The 23,411-nt window shown below is 50.4% G+C and overlaps 1 protein-coding gene across 1 annotated transcript in view; it reads left to right on the top strand.

The window, feature by feature from the left end:
* Positions 1–23,093, top strand: part of RPA1 (replication protein A1) — a 31,725-nt gene extending 8,632 nt beyond the window's left edge. The window contains exons 6-16 of the mRNA XM_078873538.1: positions 2,577–2,820; positions 3,646–3,748; positions 4,120–4,188; positions 4,297–4,489; positions 5,875–6,014; positions 6,345–6,493; positions 10,065–10,197; positions 10,732–10,908; positions 19,007–19,114; positions 20,370–20,459; positions 20,931–23,093. Coding sequence (XP_078729664.1) covers positions 2,577–2,820; positions 3,646–3,748; positions 4,120–4,188; positions 4,297–4,489; positions 5,875–6,014; positions 6,345–6,493; positions 10,065–10,197; positions 10,732–10,908; positions 19,007–19,114; positions 20,370–20,459; positions 20,931–21,038 — 1,514 coding nt within the window. The 3' untranslated portion in view covers positions 21,039–23,093. The remainder of the gene's footprint in view (positions 1–2,576; positions 2,821–3,645; positions 3,749–4,119; positions 4,189–4,296; positions 4,490–5,874; positions 6,015–6,344; positions 6,494–10,064; positions 10,198–10,731; positions 10,909–19,006; positions 19,115–20,369; positions 20,460–20,930) is intronic.
* Positions 23,094–23,411: the final 318 nt, after the last annotated feature.

The raw sequence follows: 23,411 nt of genomic DNA, 5'->3' as shown, positions 1-23,411 counted from the left end.
GTACCATAGTACCCCAGCTCTCGCATCATGTCCGTGATGCAGTCAGTTTTTGTCTGTTGATGGTCGGCGATGCGGCAATCGACTCATCTCGACGAGCTGTACACGATGCACTATGGTGCGTACGAGCGTTCTCAGTGCAGTCGTCCTCGCTGCGTTTCGACATCGTGGAGTAGCACTGATTTCGGATTGATTGCTACCCCAGTCGCGGAGTTAAGGACACCCCTGGAAAAAATAGTGTCCCAGAAATAACATTTAATTGCCTACTCACTAGTGCTCAGACTCACTCATACTCCGACTCACTTGTACACAGACTCACTAATATCCAGACTTCCTCATACATACTCACTCATATATAGACTCACTGGTACAATAACTTGGACAATCCAACACCATAATGTAGAAAAAAATGATGGCAATAGTTACAAACGATGGTAGAAAAGGTTACATTCCTCTTGTAGATTTACAACTGTAAAATCATAGTGGCAAATGAAAAGCGGTCCTTAATTTATCACCCCTCGAGAAAGATGGCAATGATGTATGTATGTTGAACTTCTGTCGCACCGTACATAGCCAACCAGGCTAATCGGAGGTGCAGGAGAAGGACAACAAACAAAACACAAAAAGCAGATTATGATGGGCTGACTTAACTAGTAGGGGCGATCAGTAGTGCCCTCTGTACATTTTAGTTATAAGCAGCGTCCCAGGGAATTTGGAAACTGGCCTCGTTCTGCATGAAGTCACTGTGAAATGTAATGTGTAATCCTCCTGTGAGCGATGCTTACTGCACAGCTTGAGTTTGCGTGACGAAATAAGCGCAATAGTCGCAGTGAAGGAGCCCGTCTCTTGGACCGTACCAGCCTTTAATGGGCGCTTGATAACCACGTCACATACCCAGGCAGTCTGTCAGAGGCTTACGCAGGAGAGCTTTGCCTTTGTACTGTTCATAATACAAAGACGGTCCCGCGGTGGCGAGATGTTAACTCTCCCGTCTGGTATGCAGGAGGTCATTGGTTCCATCCCGACCCTGATGCCTGGTGTATATTAGGAGTTGGCGGTGTCTCTTTTTTCTCCACATTTAGAAACATGCGTTTACAGTATTTGGCCGCTATAAATTTCTACATGCCGAGCCACTTCGATGAGCTGTCATTTGTGGCCAAGTTGCTTCTGAAAAAAAGCTATATAGCTCAGTGGGCCTTACATGGTAAAAATGATCATTGTTCATAGTTTAGTCTCAGTGGTCATTTACGAAGTGCTAAATCGTGCTTAAAGAATCAGTAATTCGCAACAGTGCCGTCTCGTCATCGCGCTGTGTTGGTTAAATTCATGTCTCGAGGGCTCTGTTGTTTTAGAGTTTGTTCGGTCGGGCATCGCGCCTTGCGACGGGGCCCACGTTCTGGAAAGCGTGGTAAGCGCACTTGTCCAGTCGGGCCCGTGTAGCCACAAGATCAAAGACAAAGATTCTGCCGTATAGCCTTGCAGACACTGACGGAGCCAGTGGGGGCGGGGGGCGGGGGTGGCACGTGCCCCCCCAATGATCCGATCAAAATCCCTAATTTCGATCGGATCAATGGGATTTATTAGTAATAAATCGGCATTTTGGACCCCCACTACCACTGTGTAGCATATTATTATGTGCCAGGGACTCTATGAGATGATAGGACAATAGTCTGAGTCTATAATTGGCAATAAGTAACGGCAAAGCGGTTATAAGTAACTCACAGAATTGTGCGCAGTTGCGTATACAGTACATGACTTCCCTGAAGGCATTCACCTTCAGCGAGCGCGATGCTGATCACACACGGTTCGAATTTGACCCTCAATCAATGGCTGCACCATCGCCGCACGCATCGAATAAAAAGCAAGGGACAAGTCCTTACTTACTAACAACTATAATTTTTCTTTGCTGGAGGGTTTGCCCCCCCCCCTACCTAGAAATCCTGGCTCCGCCATTGCTTGCAGACTTTGCGGCAGTGCGCGAGGGGCTAGGTGGCCAGCACCACGCCCCGGCGCCTTTGTCTCCCCAGTGGCGATGTTTTTTTACACACCACACCAGGTACTCATTTGATGCTGAGCCGACCTAGGGGATGCCTAGGACCAGTTCAGATAATCGTCACTGGTGTTGGCCGTGAGCGGGAATTGAACTCGGTCGCCGGGTTTGTAGCGCTGCGTGCTAACAACTGCGCCACCGCTCCCCACAACCTCGGAGCAGCAGCAGATCTCAGCTGCTCAAAAAGAAAAGGCTTTATCCTCTGGCAATAATACAGAAGATTTTATAATGTTCAATCACTAAATAAATAGGCATGAAGTCCGTGGTTAAACATTAAAACAAATATGCTTTGATGATAATGTATGCACTGTTTTTGAAACTGATTGGCCTTCACCAGAGACCGCTTCCTTTGTATTGCCTTGTCTCACCGTTGCTATAGATGAAATAATGCCAAAAAGCATACAGCCTTGTGGGAACTGTCACATGCCTCGTGCCTGCCCTTAATAGGCGCTCGCTAACAACAACATGTTTCCCCAAACAGTCTGCTCAGGATATACCGGTGATCGTTGTTTGTTTGTGTGTCCCACAGGTAACCCGACGGTGGCGGCAAATGGTGGGGCAGGCGCGGGAGGTGGAGGAGGGTACCTTGGAGGCGGTGGTGGCGGTGGTGGCTTTGGTGGTGGCGGTGGTGGTTTTGGTGGTGGCGGGGGGGGACCTATGGTTAAGGCAGCGAGCGTCGGCTCCTCCGCGTACCACTCCGCTCCGCCCACAACTCCTGGCGGCTCGGCCGTCCGTGCGGTGCCCATCTCCAGCCTCAACCCTTACCAGAACAAGTGCGTCATCGGTCGGCTCGCACAACAACGGCGTACCTTTTCCGGTTAAAAAAATTCTAATTATATAAATAATTGCCACCCAGTTTAGGAATGCCCGCCTTGATCATTCACTCGCAGCATTCCATCGGCCTGTTGAAGCCATCCACTGGCTCACTCCTTGGCCTCAACGTGAACATTGGCAATCCAGCTGTTTGCTGTACGAAACGTGTTAATTGTGTGTTCGTCTATTCCATTCCTGTGTATTGCAGCAATGTGTTCAGGAGCTAGATAGATAACCGACATCAGGGTCTGCAGGCCATGACGAGAGGGCTCCAGGAGAGAGAGAGGAGAGAGCATTTGTGTAGTTTTGCTGTTCCTCTTCCGTTTAAGGAGCGCAGACTAAGTGGTTTCATGCACGGGTCCATAGTTAGGATTAGATGGCCACAATCGCACTACTGTAGCTTGTGACTTTAATTTTCCATTCATGAAGGAGATGTGCGCATCGGCCCACTGAAGTTATAAGCTAAACAATGAAGTATTATTTGATCAGTTAAGACCCACTGAGCTATATAACTTTTTTTCAAAAGCGACCAGTTATCATAAATTATAGCTCAACGAAGTGGCTTATCACGTAGAAATTTATAGCAGCCAAATACTCTAAACGCACGTGAATTCTAAATAAGGAGGGAAAAACCGGAGGACCTGGAGAAAAATAGACGCGACCATGGAGCCCTAGTGGACATACAAACTCCAAATACACAGCAGGCGTCAGGATCGGGATGGAACCCCACGACCTCCTGCATACCAGGCGAGGTAGTTAACATCTCGCCACCTTGATGCCCCTAGGTGGACGATCCGTGCGCGCGTCACCAACAAGCAGAGTATCCGCACTTGGAACAACTCGCGCGGGGAGGGGAAGCTGTTCTCCATGGACCTGACGGATGAGAGTGTGAGTTGGAGCCGAAATTCTTTTGAAATTATTTTATTTAACTTTGGTTACGTTTTTGTGCCATTTGCACACTTTCTTTTGTAGTGCAGTTGTTTTTGCTCCGATTTCTGTTCTGCTTCATTTGCTCCACTTAGTTTTTATGTTGATTGCCTTTGTCATCATGATGACCCCCTGGGGTCATTTTGGCAAATGGACTCGTCCTTGTCTGTTGAGCTCTCACCAAGTCAACTTTGCAAACAGCCGCAGAACCACCCACCACGTGACATGGTTGTTTTTGTGCTGATTTCTCTTCTCTTCGATGCCGTTCTCACCCCCGTCACCCTGTGTGATCGGGAGTTGACTGCGTTGCGTTTGCTGCGTTCCACCCGCAGGGAGAGATCAGAGCCACTGCCTTCAAGGAGCAGTGCGACAAATTCTTCCCGATCATCCAGGTCAACCAGGTACGACACCCACGGTGCCAAGGCTCCGGTGGTCAACCTACAAACCCCCCGCCCTGCCCCCACCGTTCGTCGTCGTCGTTTTAACGCGTCCGCGTTTGTCCCGTACAGGTTTACTACATCTCGCGGGGGTCGCTGAAAACAGCCAACAAACAGTACACGTCCATCAAGAACGACTACGAGATGACGTTCAATAATGACACCACTGTGGTGCCGTGCCCCGATGCCCCTGAGCTGCCCATGGTGCAGTTTGACTTCCAGCCCATCGCGTCCCTCCAGGACCGCAACAAGGACTCCATCCTGGGTGAGCGATGCGGAGAGAGAGAGAGAGAGAGGGTGGACGTGAGAGAAGGGGGTCGTTTGACGTACCACCCGCTCCGATTCTGTGAATTGTCCCGCAATTTGATTTGTGTTATCAATTCTTTTTTCCCCCTCTCAGAAGTGTTTCTTTCTGCCCAATATTTGGAGACCCAAACCAGAAGCAACATTTTTTTTTTCGCAACTCTGCAATCGCATTTTATGTTGACAGCCGCCCCATCGGCTAATCTTGTACATTACGAGACAAAACACCCATGCATAAATTCAGCTCTTGCGAATGAAAACTCTGTTGATCAAATTAATATTACTCAATCGTGATTTGAAGCTTTCGTGACTGCAGAAATCCATACTTTGGTTCGTTCGGTAAAGTCACGTAGGTAGAAAAAAAAAATAGATCACGACTTTTCGAGCGCCACAAGCAACTGTCTTCAGGTGGGAGTGAGAAACAGGCTGCTGAAACAAGTCCTCATATATAGAGAGCTGAGAGGGGGGGTGCCGCATCGGGCAAGAGGGTGGCGGCTGGAGCTTGTGCTGAGGAGGTGGCCATTGTATTGTGAGAGATTAGCATGTCAATGTGTATTGACGGTATATCAGCCACTAGGGGGATATAGCGCAGCGGGAGACACACAGACAGAGAGAGACACATAGAGACACACACCTAGAGAGACACAGAGACACACCCACACACAGAGACACACACAAAGTGACACACAACAACATCACAGCCAGTTATAGTCTGCTAAAAAACGAGAGCCATCACCACATCAAGGGAAAGGGGGCAACGTTGGCTTTGTTAGTGACACATTTAGCCCGTTGAAGTAAAGACATTTAACTTGGTAATGTAACTCGGAGAGTCGGAAAAAACTGCTGACAATAGCAGGTAGGATGGAGACATCAACAACCAGTTCAAGCTTTACCTAGTTAATAACGTCCTTCCAATGATTGCTCACTTCGTACCCATCTTCTCGGTTGAAATTGTGTCTGTGTTTATATATCTGAATGGCTTCATGGACAAATCTTTAATGGTAGCCCGAAGGTTTGCAGAGTACCTTGGTCTCGGAAATAAGGACTTGTTTCAGCAGCCTGTTTCTCACTCCCACCGGAAGTCGATTGCTTGTGTGGCGATCGAAACGTCGTGATCTATTTTTTTTTTCTACTACCGATGTGACTTTACCGAAATAATCAAAGCATATTCATATTACTGTTTAGCTGAGTGGGTGGGTAAGTGCTGCCTCCCAGTGTGTGGATAAGAGAGCCACTCTAAAAGATATCAGAACTCATTCTTCGATATCCGCTTATGCGGCAGGGAGGTGGGGAAAGGTGGGGGGGAACGTTGTGTAATTTGCGTGACTTTTGGGCTCATGCGCGTAGACGTGCTGGGCGTGTGCACGAGCTTCGAGGACCCCACCAAGATCACCATCAAATCGACCAACCGCGAGGTCAGCAAGCGCAACATCCAGGTCGTCGACGCCAGCTGCAAGACGGTCAACGTGACCCTGTGGGGCAACGAGGTGAGTGTCATCGTCGTCGTTTTTATTCTGGGTATCGATAGGGTCGTTGAAATCCGTTGCTTTGTGTTACCGGTAAACCAGTAAAAACTGGTTTGTGGCAAATATAGAAATGTCTAGAGCAGATGTCGGCAACCAAAATAACAAGAAGAGCACTTTCTTTGAATTTGGAAAGTGGGGAGCTGCCACTGGGTTAACGCTGAGCAGACGAATTGGCCTCCAGATGGCGCCGGTTGGACTCCCATCTACCAGTGTGGCAGTTGAGATGACTTGGTACGATTTTCTTAAATTCCCAACGCCCCCCCCATCCCGTGCGGTGTGTCGCTGGTGCAGGCGGAGACGTTTAACGGCGCTAATCAGCCCGTGCTGGCCATGAAGGGCGTGCGCCTCTCCGACTTTGGAGGCCGCTCCCTCTCGCTCATCAGCTCCAGCCTCATGGTGGTCAACCCCGACATCCCCGAGGCCTACAAGCTGCGCAGCTGGTAACCCCCCCCCCCACTCCTTCCCATAACCAGACGTCTTACACTAAACAGACCCTAATACTAACCCTAACCAGACCTATAACCATAATCACACCTTAAGCCTAACCGTAACTAGACCAATAACTCCTAACCCAGACCCCAAACTCCTAACTGCGACCAGACCCCAAACTCCCAACCCTAACCAGACCCCTAACTCCTCACTGCAACTTAACCCTACTCTCCACCATATCCTGAGTGCAAGTAAGAGCCCCGACACTTAGCCCGAACAACAGTCTTAATCTAAGCATTGGCAAAGCTGCTAGTGTCTTATTGTGAGCCAAGAATCAGCATCATCAGCCACGATTTATCCACAGCTGGATGAATGCCTCCCCAATACGCCGCCATGAAATGAGTGCCACTCTGTTACCAAGTCAACAGTGGTTGCCCTAGGGAGAGACTTGCTTCTGTCACAGGAATGTGGAATTTCCACCACTGGCTCAGGCCTGTGAACATGAGATGTAGGTCGCCTCAATGTTTACATGAGCAGATTATTCTGTGAAAGTAGTGCACAAGCACAAATAACAAAAACACTCAACACGTTCATCAATAACACTGCGGCCTTGATATAAGAAATATAAAATAGGCAACGTTTAGGGGCCGGTGGCCCTTCTTCGGGGCATGTAGAGAGAGAGAGCTTGGATAATAAGAATTTTGAGACTGCCCTTAACACCATGGGGCCTGATGAGAATTGCGTTCTAACATTTTTCTGATGAACAGTTTTAAATAGGAATATTGATTGTTACAAAGTAGTAGCTCTTGACTAACAGACAACCCTTACACAAACAAAAAAGTTGTACTCATATTAAAAATAAAGTAATATCATATTTCTGATGCATTGCATTCTGTGTAGAACTACGATAGCGAAGATCATTTAAACCATTATTGTATTATGTTTAACTTCTTTTGCACCATACGTAGTCAACCATGCTAATCAGAGGTGCAGGGGAAGGACAACAAACTTAACAATAAAAGCAGTTATAAAGAAATTAGTTTTCAATCTAGATAATATAAAAGTGCACAGCTCCAGTGGCTTCCTAATATCAGAAGGGCGTTCCAGACGGCCGCAGAAGCGCACCGGAAATCATGCGACGCAGTGACCATCTTTATTCGATGGCTAGCCAAAATCCGATTCTGCTGCGAGGATAAGCGGAGTTTGCTGTGATGGTTTATGCTTCTTGACAAGATCAGCAAGGATAATGAGCTTAAATCGCTTTGTGATACACTTGTAGTGAGTCCAACTGAGTCGTAGACGTTATCTTGGGAGCAACACTATTTATTCACTATGGGAACCTCATTTGCCAGTAAAAATATGATAATTGGTTCTTTACCCTTCTATCTGGCAACAAAACTGACACCTTTTTTACAAGGAGTCATGTTTGCATAGACCGCAATACCTGCAGTCATAATACAAACAAAAGAACATAACTCTGATAATGTGCACTGTCCTTGAAGTTGATTGGTCCACACCCGAGACAGCTTTCCTTAGAGCCTAGTCTCACATGGGTTGGACCAGATGACGCCAAAAGGTGCACAACTCAAAGACAATGCACCATCAGAGTATGAGAGCTCGGGGCAAGCATCTACACTATGGGAACCTCATTTGCCAGTAAAAATATGATAATTGGTTCTTTACCCTTCTATCTGGCAACAAAACTGACACCTTTTTACAAGGAGTCATGTTTGCATAGACCGCAATACCTGCAGTCATAATACAAACAAAAGAACATAACTCTGATAATGTGCACTGTCCTTGAAGTTGATTGGTCCACACCCGAGACAGCTTTCCTTAGAGCCTAGTCTCACATGGGTTGGACCAGATGACGCCAAAAGGCGCACAACTCAAAGACAATGCACCATCAGAGTATGAGAGCTCGGGGCAAGCATCTACACTATGGGAACCTCATTTGCCAGTAAAAATATGATAATTGGTTCTTTACCCTTCTATCTGGCAACAAAACTGACACCTTTTTACAAGGAGTCATGTTTGCATAGACCGCAATACCTCCAGTCATAATACAAACAAAAGAACATAACTCTGATAATGTGCACTGTCCTTGAAGTTGATTGGTCCATTATCAGAGTTATGTTCTTTTGTTTGTATTATGACTGCAGGTATTGCGGTCTATGCAAACATGACTCCTTGTAAAAAGGTGTCAGTTTTGTTGCCAGATAGAAGGGTAAAGAACCAATTATCATATTTTTACTGGCAAATGAGGTTCCCATAGTGTAGATGCTTGCCCCGAGCTCTCATACTCTGATGGTGCATTGTCTTTGAGTTGTGCGCCTTTTGGCGTCATCTGGTCCAACCCATGTGAGACTAGGCTCTAAGGAAAGCTGTCTCGGGTGTGGACCAATCAACTTCAAGGACAGTGCACATTATCAGAGTTATGTTCTTTTGTTTGTATTATGACTGCAGGTATTGCGGTCTATGCAAACATGACTCCTTGTAAAAAGGTGTCAGTTTTGTTGCCAGATAGAAGGGTAAAGAACCAATTATCATTTTTACTGGCAAATGAGGTTCCCATAGTGTAGATGCTTGCCCCGAGCTCTCATACTCTGATGGTGCATTGTCTTTGAGTTGTGCGCCTTTTGGCGTCATCTGGACCAACCCATGTGAGACTAGGCTCTAAGGAAAGCTGTCTCGGGTGTGGACCAAACAACTTCAAGGACAGTGCACATTATCAGAGTTATGTTCTTTTGTTTGTATTATGACTGCAGGTATTGCGGTCTATGCAAACATGACTCCTTGTAAAAAGGTGTCAGTTTTGTTGCCAGATAGAAGGGTAAAGAACCAATTATCACTATTTATTCACATAACAGTACGTAACATAACACAACCTGCGCTCGGGTCTCGAATGCCCATCTCACCACGCTACGACAGCACTAGACGAGGTTCGCTATCCCGGTCCGGACCACAAGCTGGGTCCCGGACCGTGTGGCTGGAGGCTTCTTCTCCCCAACGTGGATCTTCCAACACTTGAAGAACCCCGAGCTCCTCACGGAGCTCTCATTATATGCTCCCGGGCTGGGCTGGCTCCGCCCCTAGCCTCGCCCACATTCCAGGCTTCTCAAGCTCCTTCTCGAATGTTCCCGAGAGCTCTTAGGGACCACGTGACCGCCCCACGGCCCCCGTCCACCGGTGGCCCCCCTCCAGTATCGTCCGGTCATGTGACAACAGGTCAGCCAGAGTATCATGCCCCAGAGTAACCCCGGCTGGCTCACGCTCGCTCTCGCTCCCTCACCGGGAGCCGACACCGCACACTGCTCGTGGTGCCTTCGCGCTAACCAGCGCTCACCCAACCACCGCCAGAGTTGGTACTGCAGCCTGCAACCCGGGCTGCCCGCAATGACAACATTACCGGCCGTGACTTCGCAAGTCCTGGCACCATACAGTGACAAGTACAGTCACTACACATTTCTGTAGCCCAAACCTCACGTCAATAGGGCAGGAAATATGAGCAGGACATCTCTTTGACTCTGCTTTCCGTGACGTTATGGGAACGCATGAAGTAACCGCGCTATCGATGTGCAGGTTCGATCGCGAGGGCCAGAACATGGAGACGGAGTCGATCTCCGAGCAGCGCTTCGCCGGCGGCTCCTTCCCGGAGAGCCAGTGGAAGACGCTGTCCCAAGTGAAGATGGAAAACCTTGGCCACGGTGACAAGGTAACTTGCCATCCCTCCCCCTCTGCCATTTTTGCGATTCGTAGTTTATCGAATTGATGAAGGGGGGGAAGGTGTGTCGAAAACAGAGATTGATTTTGATCTCTGTGGGCTTTGCACCGTCCTGCGGTGGGGGCGATTGAGGAGGTGAGCGTGTGGGGGGTGGAGTAACGATGGCGATGATAGCCTCTCCTCGCCACGAGCACGCGGTGAGCAAGAGATGGAGAGGGAGATTGAGACTAGACAGAAATAATAAGACGGAGAGAGAGAAAGGGAGACGGATAAGGTTGAAGCAGACGGAGAGAAATAGACAATGAGATGGGTTATACAGATGGAGAAAAATGGAGATGGGGGTAGGGAGACACACGGGCAGAGGGAGAGACACGGAGAGAGAGAGACACGTGCACATGGAGGCATAGAGACAGAGAGATGGAGACGGATACAGGGAGACGCCACAGAGAGGGCTGCGCTCTGTGCACGCACTGCCACCATCACACGAGGCCACCACCGACCCTCGTCTCCGCCCGCCCTACGCAGGCCGACTACGTGACGGTGAAAGGCTCCATCATCTCCATCAAGAAGGACAACTGCCTGTACCAGGCGTGCCCCAAGCTCGACTGCAACAAGAAGGTGCTCGACCTCAACAACGGCAACTTCCGCTGCGAGAAGTGCGACACCGAGGTGCCCAACTTCAAGTACCGCCTCATCCTGCAGGTGAGCCCCCACGCATGCGCTGCTGCTGCCTTGCAGGTGTGTGTCTTTGTCTCCCGTGCAGGTGTGTGCTGCTGTAGGTGTGTGTGTATTTGCGTGGCCTCAACGTGCACATAGCCTGGCACAAGCGTCGTGGTGATGTCACCGCCACTTGGTGGTGAATGGCAGTTGTTTTTGTATTTGCTGTTCTGGTACAGGTGTAGTGCTTATACTTATGAGACCCGTGGGTAGAAATACTCACGGGATCCTAGGTTACAGTGTTAGGATGACGTCACAAGGAAAGGGAGAGAGAAGGCGTGGCAAACTACTGCTGCTTCCAGTCAGCTTACCGTCAAAACTATTCCACAGAAACAGCACTCACCAGAGTGCTCGATGACATTTTAACGATCATTGATTCCGGCTCAACTGTTGTACTTGTAAGTCTAGACATTTCATCAGCCTTCGACACCATCAACCACTCGCTCCTTACTTCCCTCCTGAAATCCGACTTGGGTATATGCGGCTCAGCACTCAAGTGGATAGTTTCGTACCTTTCTGACCGGCAATCTTCAGTCAGGGTGGGCATGTCCACATCGCCTGAAACAACAGCATTATGCGGGGTTCCCCAGGGCTCTGTACTAGGTCCCCTGCTCTTCACAGCCTACACTTCCCCGATCGGCCGGCTCATTGCAAGCTTCGGTGTTCAGCATCACTCATACGCGGATGACACTATTCTATTCACCGCCATCGATTCTAGCAATGCATCTGGATTCGAGAGGCTCTCGGAATGTACCACCGCCGTGCAACAATGGTTCACTGCACACAACCTCGCCCTTAATCCGAAAAAGTCAGTGGCCATCATGTTAGGTACCAAGCAACGTCTCAACTCATCAGGACTCCCAACACACATACACATCTTCGGTCACAGCATCAGGTTCACCGACCACTTCAGCTACTCGGTGTCATCCTAGATTCAACTTTATCCTTCGATCGTCAAACCAACCATATCATCAGTTCATGTAACTTTCACCTGAAGGCTCTCAGACACCTACGTCCTCTCATCTCTGCTGAAATTTCCAACACATTGGCATGTTGCATAGTTGGGTCTCGCCTTGACTATTGCAACTCCGTCCAAGTCCGGACCTCCGCTGGCAACCTAAAGAAACTTCAAAGACTACAAAACAACCTAGCACGCGTCGTCATTCCCCACACTCATCGATTAACTAGCTTGTCTCCGTGCTCTCAAATGGCTACCCATCGCCAGTAGGGTCACATACAAGATCGCCTGCCTCTGCCACAATGCCTTCATATCCGCCTGCCCGCCGTACCTTTCTTCATTATTGACAACCTGCAGCTCAGCACACGGCAGATGCCTGCGCAGCGCGACTCACGACCTCCTCTTGATACCAGGTTCCAGGATGGTCATGTCTATGCACCGCTTCTCGGTGGCAGCCCCAACAGTCTGGAACGATATCCCTCTGCACATTTGCAGCATCACCTCAATCGCCTCCTTCAAGAGAGACTTAAAAAACTCACCTCTACAATCATGCTTTCCAGCGACTCTTGAGCTTGGCTCCGCGCCTCTGAGTTGCAGCCCGGCGACAGTGATGCCGCTCTTGGCGTCCGCAGCGGCTTCTCCGCTCAACTGAGCGGGAAGTCCTACTGTGGGGATGCCATGAGTAACAGCGATGGCTGGGGTAGTTGCCGCCCAGCCAGCGCCGCGGACGGGTGAGAACGCAGCACCACAATCGGCGGGCTCCATTCTCGCTGGCCCAGCGGGCGCATCGGAGGCTCCCAAATTAAATTTTGCAGTCGGAAGGGGAAGAGTCACCTCATGGAGGATGTAGGGTCACCCTTAGTGAGGCCGACACCGATAGCCGCCATGGGAGCTGGGGCAGAGATAGACCCCCGAGGCCCAGCGGTAATGGCCGCACCAAGCTTTAGCGGCGGAGCTTTGGAGCCGCGTGGGGAGGCGCGAGGATAACGGTCAGAGGCGCGTGGCCTAGGTCGCAGAATTTATTCCACCCGGGGGAGTGGAGCGGCGATGAGGAGAGGGCGCCGATTGTCCATGCAGGTTAGGTCATGTCGAAAAATGTGTGGCTAAGGGAGGGGACTGGGGAGCACTTGTTCGCCGATTCGAGGCAGCGTACACCTATTTGGAATGGACAGAGCACGAGCCACTGAAAGCTCTCCCCATGGTCTTAAGCGATGACGCTTTGATCATTTATTCTTCCATCCCAGCGGACAAAAAGAACACCCTGCAAAGCCGTTCATCGCGAGATGGCAGAGATTTTTTACCCGAAATCTATCACTAAAAGACGATTCCAGAACCGTCGGCAGAAAGAGGGCGAATCAGGTTTGGCCTACAGAAGCTCCCTCATGGCCTTAGCACAAGCTGGTTTGCCAGGCCTGGATGTGGGGGCTCTGGACTTTTAAGGTGGCACAGGCTTTAACAATAGTTTTGCCAGTCACTGATGAGGACAAGTATTTCTTCCTTGTGGATTGCGAAGAGCATAAGAGCCCATGAGGAGGTGATAAAGCCGCAACGTATGGTCACGCAAATAGCGGACCCATCACCCCATTAAGGACCGGAGGGAGTTTGGGGGAAAATGGAACATGGGAGAAGACGCCGAACCAGAGATGGACGCTGGGCTGCCCAGGGGAGAGATGTTGGCGGCTGTGAGAGGGGCATATCGGGGTCCTGCCCAGAAGACCCGTTGTTGGATGCCCAGGGGACTTGGAGCAACCAGCCGGACCTAAAGCTCTCTGACCTGTCACCGATGTGGCCATATGGGCCACATCGCACGCGGATGCCACACCGACGCTGCTCCATCGGGGCCGCCCTCGCATCAACAACCGCCTCCCCACCCCTATTGTACATACAATCAGCAGGCGAGTTGCGGCACCCAAAACACCTCGGCAGTTTCCATCACAGACCTCCCGCACACACCAACAGTCAATACACCTGCCATTTCCCGACGATCACAGCCACACTCGTATATACATGGCCGGCTTCGGGGTACACAATGGCGCAAGTTGGCACGGAGGGTCGTGGCAGCCATAGCTGGGACGTCGGTGGATGGAATTGAGGTTCGGATGCTGGTCAATACGGGAGTGTCGGCGACTATTATCTCCCTGCACGTTTTTGACATGCTTCCCCACAGGGCCCAGCGGTTGCGCCCTGTACAATTGTCCTATGAAGCGGCAAATGGGGGGGGCATAGGGATATTGGGACAGTTAGACTCAAATTCGCGTGGAAGTACTGGTCATATTGGGCCCTGCACTAGTCTCCAGCACATTGACGGTTCTCTGTTTGCTAGGAACAGACTTTTTCAATCAGCTCCCTATCAAAATTGTAAATGACCAGGGGTGCATTGAAATGCCGTCAGGGGAACGTCCGGAAAGAGATGCTCACTGTACTCCCAGCAGCACAAATCTTAATTCCCCTTCGATATCGCATACCTCTGGTGACAGCGCAACTGGACACACCCATTTTGGTATCACCGACAATTGCGATCATGGATTGACGCACCTTAGCAGGAGCGGACACCATTCTATGTCGCCACTAACATTTGTTTATTCAAATTTTTAACACGGCAACCACACCTGTCACAATACGGTTTTGGCACATGTGCGATCCATGCCAGCAGGGGGTGGAGAAGTGCAGGCAGAAGTAATGGCGGATGATACTGATCCTGCCTACGCCTTGGCTGGAAGCCATGACAGCACAGGATGCTAACTTGTCCAAGTCACAATGCCAGGCCCTTCGGGTATTGTTGCAGGATTTTGAGGACATTTTTAGCAAGGCACCATACGATTTAGGGCGCATTAACTTAATGTAACACCACATAGAGACGGGAAACGCGCCGCTCAGCCGCCAAAATGCATATCGCATGGGGCTGGTCGAGAAATCTTACCTACAAAACGGGATGGACGAGATGTTAAGGGCTGCTATTATCTCGCCATCCACGGGCGCCCTGTCGTCCTCGTCAAAAAGCCAGATGGTTCATTCTGGTTTTGCGTCTACTTCCGTCAACTGAATAAGGTCACAATGGCGGACGCTTATTCACTCCCGCGAATTGATGATTCCTTGGATGTATTATCAGAATTTTGGCAGTTACCGCTGGATGAGGATTCAAAACACAAAACCGCCTTGATGACACGCCAGGGGTTATTTCATTTTAACTGTCTCGCCATGGGATTACAAACGGCCGTAGCCACATTCCAAAGGCTCATGGATCTGGTACTGACGGACGTTTTCCTAATATATTTGGACGACGTAATTGTGTTGGGATGATCTTTCCAGGAACATTTATACCGGTTGAGGATAGTTTTCTCACTTATCAGGGAAGCGCATTTAAATCTCAAGCCTTTCAAATGCCACCTCGCACAGCCTCCCGTCACATATTTAGGGGAAATAGCACAATGGGGGTAGCTACTGATCCCGAAAAGACACTGTTTTAGGGAATGGCCGACCCCCATATCTGTCCCGGATGTTAGAAGATTTATTGGCTTTATTTCCCATTACCGCAGATTAGTACAAGATTGCCATTGCGAAACCTCTACAAGCACTTAGAGCGAAGGGGCAAAAATTCCAATGGGGTACAGAAGAGGACAGGGATTTAAAAAATCTGCGGACACTGCTTACGGAGGCGCCACCATTTGCCACCCAGATTTTTCATTGCTCTTCACGCTGGATGGATGGAAGCCATGTAGGGATTGGGGCCATCCTATCCCAGGTGCAGTTGGGTAGAGCTGCTGATAGCATATGGCAGCCGGGTATTGTCATCGGCCAAACAACGCTACTGCATAACGAGGAGAGAATTCCTGGCTGTTGTGAATTTTATACAGAAATTTCGAAAATTTGTGGTGTGGACTGACCATGCCATACTGCAATACTCATTACATATCGACCAACCTGGTCAAATGGCCAGGTGGATTGAGAGGCTGGAAGGATTCTCCTTTGAGGTGGTCCATAGGAAGGGGTTGCAGCACACCAATGTAGATGCTTTAACGCATCTGCCCGAGGCAGGTACTTATGCCTGTACTAAGGGCTCTCCCGGGTGTAAACCACTCTCACCTGACACGGCGTGCCTCACAGCACCTATACACATGCGGGAAAGCAAACCAGAGCCCCTCCCCTGGCCGATCGTGATTTAGGACTGGGTCAAGAGGAATGGCGTCGATTACAAGGGGAAGATTAAACACTTGATCCCATTCGCGCCATAACTAAGTCCAACCTAGAACAGGACCGGCCTCCAACAGCTTCAACATTCATAGATTACAAAGGGCTGTTGATGTTGTCGTGCCAACTTCCATACCGCAAAAAGTTGGTAGCGGAGGTGCATGGCCGCCGCCTCCTGCATTTAGAGGAGCTGAAAACACTTTCCACCATTAAAACACATTTCTGACCGGGCATGATGGCAGGTATTTGCGCGGATCAAACCGCTCGGTTAATAGCAGAAGCTTTTGTTCAGGGATATGTTATGGACAAAGGTGCCCTTGAAATATTTTAATGGACCAGGTTATACACTAAGAAAGTGCACACTTCTCAATACCACCCACAAACCGATGGGATGGTGGAACGACTAAATCGTACCATCACTTACATGCCATGGCAGGTGGTTAATGAGACTCAGACGGACTGGGACTTACACATAGGCAGGGTCCTGGCAGCATACCGGTTAGCCCCGCATGCTTGAACGGAGATACTCCCCGTTTCATTTGCTGTATGGTTGGGAGCCTGACCCTCCCATTGAGTGCCAGCTTTTTGACCTCCCAGTTGTGGCTGCAAAATAGCTAATAGCGGTATGGCAGGTCATGCAACAGTGGGAGACTGCGAGGGAGGCGGCACAAGCTGAGGCAGCTTCCGCTCGTTCTGTGAATGAACGGGCCAGTCAAAAGGGAGTGACGCCCTGGCCTTTTAAAGTGGGAGATGGTGTGTGGCTACACTGCCCACAGGTCTCCTTAGGGACGTTTCCCAAACTGCACCGTCTGTGGCAGGGCCCTGTTAAAGTGGTGGAAATTCTCAGGCCCAAATGTGTACGGGTCCAATTGGGACGCCGGCAATGGTATATGCACCCTGCCCGTCTAAAGCCGGACCGGTCGAAGCTTACCACGGAAGCGCCACTACACTTGGAAGAGCACCCACTCCACTCACCAAAAACCGGGTTACCGCGAACACCGACACCTTCACCCCTTCACTCACTTGACATGACGAACCAACCTCAAGAAGGTTGCTTTCCTTGAGGTTGGTTGTTCGCATGTTGTGGTTGGAAGATCCGATTGACCCCTGGTATGTACCGTCTTGCTTTACGGTTATTCTTTTGTTGCTGTCTTAAAATCTGTTCTGGATGCACATGCATTCCTCACCTACACACACAAAGTTTCAGGACTCGGTTGAGTTGAAATTGCTTGTTTATTGACTAACAAAAGTGCTTTTTCCCTCTTCTCATCTACCGTCAGGCTTATACCGAGTCCCTTCGATTCGTACTAGTTGTGTTAAGGTGACGACGACTTTTTCTTCAGGGGGGAGGGGGGAGGGGGGTGATGTAGTGCTAATACTTACGAGATCCAGGGGAAGAAATACTCACAGGATCCTAGGTTAGAGAGTTAGGATGACGTCACGAGGAAAAGAATAGAGAAGGCAGGCGAGAGACAGAACTTCCAGAGAGATAGAGAGAGCGTCATCGGTTGAAGCGGGGCGATCGGGGTTTTTCTTGAATGGAATGGGTGTAGGGTGGACGCGTGCGGCGTGAGCTTGTGCGAAATAAAGAAAAGTGTCGACTCGAGCTTCATCTGGTGGACTGTCTACCCAGGCGTGTGCTGCTGTAGGTGTGTGTGCTGCTGTGTGTGTGTGCCGTTCCTGTACAGGAATGTGCTGCTGTGTGTGTGCCGTTCCTGTACAGGTGTGTGCTGCTGTAGGTGTGTGTGCTGCTAGGAAGGGGAATCGCTTTGGGGCTTTGGGGGGGTCCCTAGGAAGGGGGCTCACTTGGCCACGAGGGGACCCCTGGGAAGGGGGCTCGCTTTGTGGGCTTAGGGTCTGGAAGGTCCCTAGGAAGGGGGCTCACTTGGGGGCCCAGGGCCAGAAGGGATGCCCGTGGTTGGTGCCACGGGGTGGATGTTGCTCCCGCACAAGGCAGGGCTCGTGACCGCTGACCGACCAGATCGGGGGGAGGTGGGGAATGGGGGGGGGAGGTGGGGGCAGGGTGCCTTCCCCTCCCCCCTGCTCCTGTGTGCATGCTGTTCCTCCGGTGTGCCGGCGCTATTTTTAGCCTGAGGTGTCTGCGTTGTTCCCGTGTGCGCGCTGTTCGCATGCGTGCGTAATGTTCCTTGTGTAGGTGGACGCGTGCTGTGCCTCTAGTGCGGGTGTGCGTGTGTACCGTACGTCCAGCAAACATGTCACAAAAAATCAGCCCCCCCCTCAAATATGACGTCACAAAGCTCCGCGCCCCCCCCCCCCCCAAAAAAAAACATGCTTCAAATCGCTTTAACTATTTTCATTGTAGTGCGTATTTAATGTGGCGCTGCACTCTGATGTGGGAGAAAACATTTATTAAATTGTCTATTTAATTAAGTAGAACGTGTTGTCTATATTTATTTAAAGTTGCGCATTTTGATGTGACGTCACATTTCTCAACCCCCCCTCTCCCATCGTCACACATCGTCACAAATGTCTGACCCCCCCCCCCCCCAGGTGCATGACATCGACGTCATTTATGGACGGCCCCTAAGTGTCGGTGTTTGTAATACACGTGTGTCAGTGTCTGTGTTTGGATGGTGGCACAGCGGTTAGTGTGCTGTGCTTCGAACCCCGGCAACCCGGGTTTGTTTCCTGCTTTGGCAAACATCGGTGACGATTACCTAAACCGGTCTTGGGCCTCCCTTAGGTCGAGTCGGCCTAAAATGAGTACCTGGTGCGGTGTGTAAACATCGCCACTGGGGATACAAAGGCGGCCGGGCGTGGTGCAGGCCACCCATGACCTCATGTGCTATGCCGGCCTTCATAGGTGCTCGCTATCAGCACATGCCCCAACAGTCTGTTCAGGCTATACGGGGATCTTTGTCTTTGTTGCGTGTGCTTAATTAGCGATGCTGTGCGTTTATCGTTGCCGTGGTTCAGGCCAACATCGTGGACTACACTGACAACCAGTGGGTGACCTGCTTCCAGGAGCATGGGGAGAGCATCCTGGGCATAAAGACGGAGGCTCTCGGGGACCTTAAGGACTCGGTACGTGGTGCAGACATCGCTGTTAGGTCCACTCCAGATCCATTTCAAATCCACTCCATATAAACCCAGATTCAGATGCACTCTAGATCCACTCCTAGATCTATTCCAGGTCTACTACAGATGCGCTGCCAGATGCACCCCAAATCCACTCCAGATCTTCTCTAGATGCACTACTAGATCAACCCCAAAACCACTCAAGATCAAATCCAGATGCACTCTAGATCCACTCCTATATCCATCCCAGATCTACTCCAGATGCCCTCCCAGATCCACTCCAGTTCTACTCCTGGAGCAACCTGAGAACCACTCCAGATCAACCCCAAATCCAGATGCACTCGAGTTCCACTCCTAGATTTACAAATGCATTCCCTGATCCACTCCTGATCTATTCCTGATCCACTCCTGATCCACTCCTGATCCACTCCCAGATTTACTCCAGCTAGTCCAGCAGCAGCACTCTGGTGCTAAGTGTTTGGGGGCTACAAATGCAGCAGTGATGTTACTGTAACTGGCGATGCTGCTGCTGCTCTGGTTAGTTGCCATGGAAACCGCTGTCTGCACCACGATCCCCACTCGGGCGCCACCACCTTGTGGTTGCGAAAAAACACAAAGGTCGCGCGGGAAGGAAGGCGTTGTGTGTTTCGTTATCACCGTGTGTCCTGAGTGGCGGGGGTGGGGGCGGGTGCTGAAGATGCTGCTACCGCCGTTGAGTGACGGTCAGCACACTACTGTAATACTATTAAAATATGTTTTATTTTACTAGGTAAGGCTCACTGAGATATATATAGCTATTTTTCAGAGGCGACCTGGCCACAAAGGATAACTCAACGAAGTGGCTTATAACTTGATTTGGAGCTTTCGTTTCATCCCGTGGACATTTATAGCAGCCAAATAAATACTCTTTAAGGGAGAAATTGGAGGACCCGGAGAAAAATCCACGCGACCACGGGGAGAACATGCAAACTCACAAATATACTGGCGTCAGGGTTGGGATCTTACCCACGATCTGTATACCAGGTGAGGTCGTTAATCTTACCACGATTGCACCATAGCCACTCGCTGATGACATTTGGCTCTCCCCCCCCCCCCCCCCTTTGCGATGGTCTGTGTTGCTATATGGGTGAACTTTATCTTGGTGGTGTTGGCCAACCACCCCTTGGGTGCTGTGCCGGCCTTCATAGGTGCTACTCGCAATGGAACTTGCCTCAACAGTCTGTTACAGGCTATACACGGGGGATCTTTTATCTTTGTACAGGATGACCAGGTCGCCTACGAGCAGGTCTTCCAGAACGCCAACTTCACCACCTACATCTTCCGCATGCGGGTCAAGCTGGAGAATTACAACGTGAGTGTTGGGGGGGGGGGGGTGGGGGCCTGGGGGTTGTGCGGTGGGGGAGGCGTGTGTTGTCGTGTTACCCGGGAAAACTTCGGCCGAGTCCAGGCACATTGGTAGGAGGGTCCTGCCAAATTTGTTTTGCTTGCAGTCGAGGGGGCGATGTTGCCGTTGTACAAAATCCCATTTGGGCAATTTGTGGGTCATGTATATCAACCTTATCGTCTGGAAATGTATAGCAGCAGCCAAATACTCTTAAACGTGTGACGTGGATTCTAAATGTCGAGGGAAAAACCAGAAGACCCGGAGAAAAACCCACGTGACCGCGGGGAGAATCACAAACTCCAAATATACAGCAGGTGTCGGAGTTGGGATCGAACCCCTAACCTCCTGCATACTAGGCGAGATAGTTAACATCTCGCCACTGCAGTGCCCCAAAATCTGACCCCTAACCTCCCCGACCCCTTGTGTCTCCGCTGACAGGATGAGTCTCGCATCAAGATGACCATCGTGGAGGTGCGGCCGTGCGATCCCATTGAGCACAGCAAGAGGTTGATCACGGAGATCCGCAAAATGGTCCTGAGCGCCTGAGCCCGCTGCTCTGCGCCATTTGGTGTCATCGTGCCGGTGGGGTGGGGGGCGGGTTCGCTGCCCACCGCCGCCCCAATCTGCTCCTCGCTCTTTTCGATCCATAGAGTTACTTTGTTGTCAGTCCACTTCTGGATGAAGGCCTCGCCTTCACCCCGTGACACAGCCGTGGGGCTTGTTTGACGTTACTGCGCCATGCTGATTACTGCGGTGACATTGGTGATGGTAAGTTGGGGGGGGGTGGGCCCATCGGTCCATTGTAGATATCGCTCTCAATTTAGTGACGGTAGAAGAGAACACGAGTTGGCGGCGGGTTCATAGCGCATTGCGCTGACCACTTCTCAGTAAGCTAAGCTTTAAAACTAAACTGTTCATTTTACCAGGTAATGCCCACTGAGCTATTATACAGCTGTTTTGCAGAAGCGATCTGGACAGAATTTGATAGCTCAACGAAGTGGCTTTTTTTGTGTGGAAATTTATCGCAGCCAAATACTCTTAAACGCATGATGTTGATTCTAAATGTGGAGGGACAATCCAGAGAACCTGGAGAAAAATTCACACAACCACGGGGAGAACATGCAAACTCCAAATATGCAGCAGGCGTCAGGGTTTGGATTGAACCCAGAACCTCCAGCATACCAGGCCCCCGGCACTTAACATCTCGCCACAGTGGCACCCCTAAATAACGGTGCTAAAACAGTTGCTTTGCTTAACCCCGTACAGCGAGACTTTAAACAATGTAAACTTGTAAACTATGTCCCCAATTTCTCGTCAGATGCCTTGAGCGTTGCCGTGTTTCCTTCATCGTCGAGCACCCTTCTTAGCAGCCCTATTTCACTTCAAATCGTTCTCACCCCAGCAACACCCGTTCCCATGTGTTACGTTTGCACGTGTGGCTTTGTTACCTTTTTATTTGCGTTAACGTTTTTGTGTCGTCGGCTCGTTCCCAGCGCGAGGTTTGCGGTTGTTGAATAAAGTTGGCGTTCGTAGCGGGCTGTGCATGCGCCGCTCATCCATCGCTCGGGCGTTGACCTGGCTAAACGGGGCGGAGACTGGGCTTCGTTTAAAAAAAATTGTTCCACCCAAGCCGACACGCTGAGCTCATTTGGCTTTGGGATCGTGATGTTTTTTTGCGTCATTTGCCAAGCTGCTCTGTGAACTTTGCTGTACTTATGCAGGAGCGCAGTACGTCACTTTGGGAATGCGACCTTCGTTTTGATGCGATCGTGGTTGTTGCGAGGTAAACGCCGTGGCTTTGGGTTTATGTTGCAGGTGAAACTAACTCCTGTTCCCAGAACATGGGGAATGCAAACCTCCTGGACCTCAGGAAAATGTTTTCTGTTATATTTTGGTTCAAGTTTTTTTTAAACCTGTTGATCCTTTACGGCATATTCACGCAACAATGACCCCATAATTGTTCCACCATGCCCCACGAAAAAAATACGTTCACCTCTTAAAAGTAAAGCGTTGAGGTCTCTCAGCGAATGAGCACGGGGTAGTTCCTCATTTCTCTCTCTCGCGCACGATCGTGTGTCTTGGGGGTTTGCGTACCGCGTGTTCATCACAACGTCCGACTTGAAGAAGCTCGGGGACGTTGCTCGCGTGCCGAACAACGTGCGGTAACAACCCGAAACCACAGCGTTGGAAACTCTCCCTGTTGCGCCACGACCATTTGCAGGTCTCGAAGGTGTTGGACGCTTTCCGAAATCTGGCAGACTCGCTCTCACGGTTCAAAGTTGTTGCTTTTTGGAAGCCACATGACGGCGTTCCCCTCCTCACGCGCGCCGTCGTCGTGCACGCTGCTTGAGCGTGTGCCGTCTCTCCGCGCTCGCGTCTCCACGCGCCGTTCAACGCCACTGCGGCGGTGAGGGCCGCGTCAAGGCCCCTCCCCCCAGGTCCCCCCCCCCCCGTGCAGAGTTCCCTTTATGCGAGACGGTGTCGTCGAGTAACGCTTGTGCGTGCGTCTGCGTGCTGCCGCCTAGATTATATTGTTTGTGTTTTTCCTATAAGTCTCAATAAAGACATTATTTCGTAAGTCACGTGTTCAGCGAATGCGCTGTGTGTGTGTCATCATTGGGCTACTCGCAATCGAGGATTATTGTCTTCAATAAAAAAAAAGTTGGATTATCTGTGGGTCCGAAGATGCTTGAAGACTTATCTGTGGTTGACGGATTCTGCGGCAGCTCGGGCACCACGTGTCCAGAGAGAGTGGTGGGTGAGACCGCTTCAGTAAGTCGGGCTGCAGCGTTGCTGTTTCCGCCGTTGAGTTTCAAAATGTTTGGATCCTTGTGTAGTATAGTAAACTACGGCGGGAGACCACTTGACGGGTAGCACACTTTATTCACACTTGGGTTGTCACAATAACACGTCACTACA

This window comes from Lampetra fluviatilis, chromosome 37 (assembly GCF_964198595.1).
Source record: "Lampetra fluviatilis chromosome 37, kcLamFluv1.1, whole genome shotgun sequence".
NCBI lineage: Eukaryota > Metazoa > Chordata > Hyperoartia > Petromyzontiformes > Petromyzontidae > Lampetra > Lampetra fluviatilis.
The sequence above is the reverse complement of the archived record's forward strand: the minus strand, read 5'-3'. Positions and strand labels throughout refer to the sequence as shown.